The 3,149-nt window shown below is 39.9% G+C and overlaps 1 protein-coding gene across 1 annotated transcript; it reads right to left on the bottom strand.

Annotated features, from left to right (window-relative positions):
• Positions 1 to 1,350: 1,350 nt before the first annotated feature.
• LOC143767572 (olfactory receptor 5B12-like) lies at positions 1,351 to 2,316 on the bottom strand. Its single transcript, XM_077255981.1, has one exon. It carries the CDS (start codon positions 2,314 to 2,316, stop codon positions 1,351 to 1,353), a length of 966 nt encoding a protein of 321 aa, XP_077112096.1.
• Positions 2,317 to 3,149: the final 833 nt, after the last annotated feature.

The raw sequence follows: 3,149 nt of genomic DNA on the forward strand, positions 1-3,149 counted from the left end.
TTCTCGGCTCAGATACCGGAGCATGTACCACAAAATCTTGTAAATTTTGTACTTTCATGATGAGATTATTCAAACCCGCAGTTACACTCTGAAGATCCATTATTGTCAGGTGCACACAGAGCCATACAGAGATTAGGAGGAGAGAGAGAAAAAAGACTGCAGCAAGGCAAACTGGAGGAAAAAAAAAAAAAAATTCCAGCAGACTTCTTATAACTCTCCTTTCTCAACCTGGGTCTTTAACACTTTAAGGGCCGGTCAAACTGTCATGATCTCTGCAGGCAGAGATCATAGCAAGCCTATTGAGGGACAAGCTCTCGGAAGATGGAACTATACTGACCATGAACTAAGCCTGCCGCGCAACTAGAAATAGCCAGGTAGCATTTCCTATTTATAGCTAGATGCCCAGCTCTGGCCTAAGACCTAAATAGCTAGCAGAGGGAAATATAAGACCTGGCTCACCTCTAGAGAAATATTCCAAAGAAGACAGTAGCCCCCCACATATAATGACGGTGAGTTCAGATGAAACAACAAACGCAGCAGGAAAATAGTCTAAGCAAATTTGAGGTCCGCTTACTAGATAGCAGAAGACAGATAGTATACTGTCATGGTCAGCAGAAAAACACTAACAAAACACCATCCAGAGATTACCTTAAACTCTGGCATTAACTCATAACGCCAGAGTAGCAATCCCTGATCAACGAGAGCTTTCCAGACACAGTAAAAAAACTTCAGCTGTGAACTGGAACAAATAAGCAAAATGAAACATGGACAAAAGTCCAACTTATCTAGCAGTTGTCTAGAAGCAGGAACAAGCACTGAGAGGCATCAGATAACATTGTTGACCGGCAAGAAACCACCAGAGAAATGAGCTTAAATAGCGACACCCACTACTGATGGAACCAGGTGAAACAGGAAAGAGGATGACAAATCCAATTCCACAAGCGGCCACCGGGGGAGCCCAGAATCCAAATTCACAACACCTTGGCATGCCAGAGTTGGTATGTCACTGTCCGCAAGGAGAAACCTTACCCCTTCAATCCCAGTCCAGAGCTTCTCACCTAGCCAAATCAGTTCTCATACTTTGCACTGATGAGGGTCAATAGCACTAAACACCATATCTGCAAATTGAGATTCTGATTTGGCTTTTATCCAAAACTCAGGTGGCGCTATAGAGTTCCAGTCCTTTTTCTCTCTGAAGAGGCAATTTGCATATGATATACATTGATCACTTCGATCTCTAAATCTAAACAATATTATCATGTAATTGTGGTGATAATAAAAAAATACAGAAAACTACTTTATATTGTATCTATTATTTGGCACATAAGCATACAATCACACATTGACTCGTCAATAAGCCGATTTGCTTTTAAATGTCCGAAATGCCCTTTTAATTTCCTGATTTTTTAGGCTGTAAATGACAGGGTTCAGTACAGGAACTGTGACCGCATAAAGAAGAGAAACAAACTTGTCTTTTTGGGGGGTATAACTCGTGGTAGGTCTCATGTACAAACAGATCATTGTCCCATAAAATATGATAACACACGTTAGGTGCGAGGAGCAGGTGGAGAAGGCTTTACGTCGACCTTCTGCAGATTTTATCTTCATAATGGTGGAAATAATAAATATATATGAAACCAATGTTAACACAAAGGCAGATGATAAAATTAATGATCCTTCAAGGAAGTTAATTAACTCCACCTCAGATGTATCACTGCAGGAAATTTTTAACAGTGGAATAACATCACAGAAAAAGTGGTCAATAAGATGGGATGCACAAAAAGACAGTCTAGATATAAGTACAGCATGACCACTGGGGTCCAAAAATCCAATAATCCACGCAGACATTGCTAAGCCGGCGGATTGTCTTAGACTCATTAGAGCTACATAATGCAGAGGGTGACAGATGGCCAAATAGCGGTCATATGCCATGGCTGCCAGCAATAAGACTTCAGCACAAGCCATGGCTAAAAAGAAATACATCTGATAAATACAACCCCAAAATGAGATTGTATTTACCTTAGTGATGAGCATGCTTAGAAGTTTAGGCAGAATACTGGAGGTATAAACTATATCAATGATTGAGAGATTCATCAAGAATATGTACATAGGAGTATGTAGGTGGGAATTCAGACAAATGACCCCAAAGATGCTAGCATTTCCCAAAATAATGACAAGGTAGGTGAACAGAAATATGATAAAGCCTGGATATTGGAGCTCTGGGGCATCAGATAAGCCTTCAATTATGAAATCAGTTCCATTAAAGCTTAGAGAAGAACCATTCTGGTATAAGAGACGATCTGGAAATAGAAACATGTTACAGCTCTAAAATGCATATTTGATTTATTTGAATTTTTTTAAAATAAAAAATGTACTTAAAACACAGTTTTTTAATTTAATTATAATGTTTATTTTTATATAGCGCTAACGTATTCCGCAGCCCTTTACAGGTTGCACACATTATTATCACTGTCTCCAATGGGACTCACAATCTAATTTCCCTATCAGTATGTCTTTGGAATGTGGGAGGAAACCGGAGAACCCGGAGGAAACCCACGCAAACACGGAGAGAACATACAAACTCCTTGCAGATGTTGTCCTTGATGGGATTTGAACCCAGGACTCCAGCACTGCAGTGCTATCCACTTAGCCACCGTGCTTGTCTAGTTTCACACAAAAGCCTCCCAGTGGCTTCAACTTATTTAAAAAAAATTTAAAAAAATGCTTTAATGACTGACTTGTGCTCAGATGCTGCCATTCTTTTTATTCCCTGGTCTTTGTTTACATGGCCACAGCAGCTATGTTATATTTATCACATGTAATGTAACCACTGCAGCCAATCTCTGGGCGCAGCGGTGATGCAAGTGTAAACAGCACCAGATATACGAGCCAACTGATTGGCTGTATCGGACATGTGTTGTAAGTGTGATGTGGCCACTGCCGTAATGTGAACAAAGAAGGGGAGCAGTAAAGAGGCTGCGCAGAAGAGACAGTCAGCGAGTAAAGTAGTGATATTGATTTTGTAATTTTAAAACAGTTGAAACCTTTGGGATGTTTAGGTGTTAAATGGGGCAGCACATTAAATGATATTTAAAGACGTTGTACACTACTTCAACATTGATAGCCTAACCTTAGGTTATCAAGATTTG

This window comes from Ranitomeya variabilis, chromosome 4 (assembly GCF_051348905.1).
Source record: "Ranitomeya variabilis isolate aRanVar5 chromosome 4, aRanVar5.hap1, whole genome shotgun sequence".
NCBI classification, from domain to species: Eukaryota; Metazoa; Chordata; class Amphibia; order Anura; family Dendrobatidae; genus Ranitomeya; species Ranitomeya variabilis.

Bases quoted from the DNA above. Each gene is read 5' to 3' on its own strand.
- LOC143767572 (XM_077255981.1), bottom strand. From the start codon at position 2,316: ATGTTTCTATTTCCAGATCGTCTCTTATACCAGAATGGTTCTTCTCTA.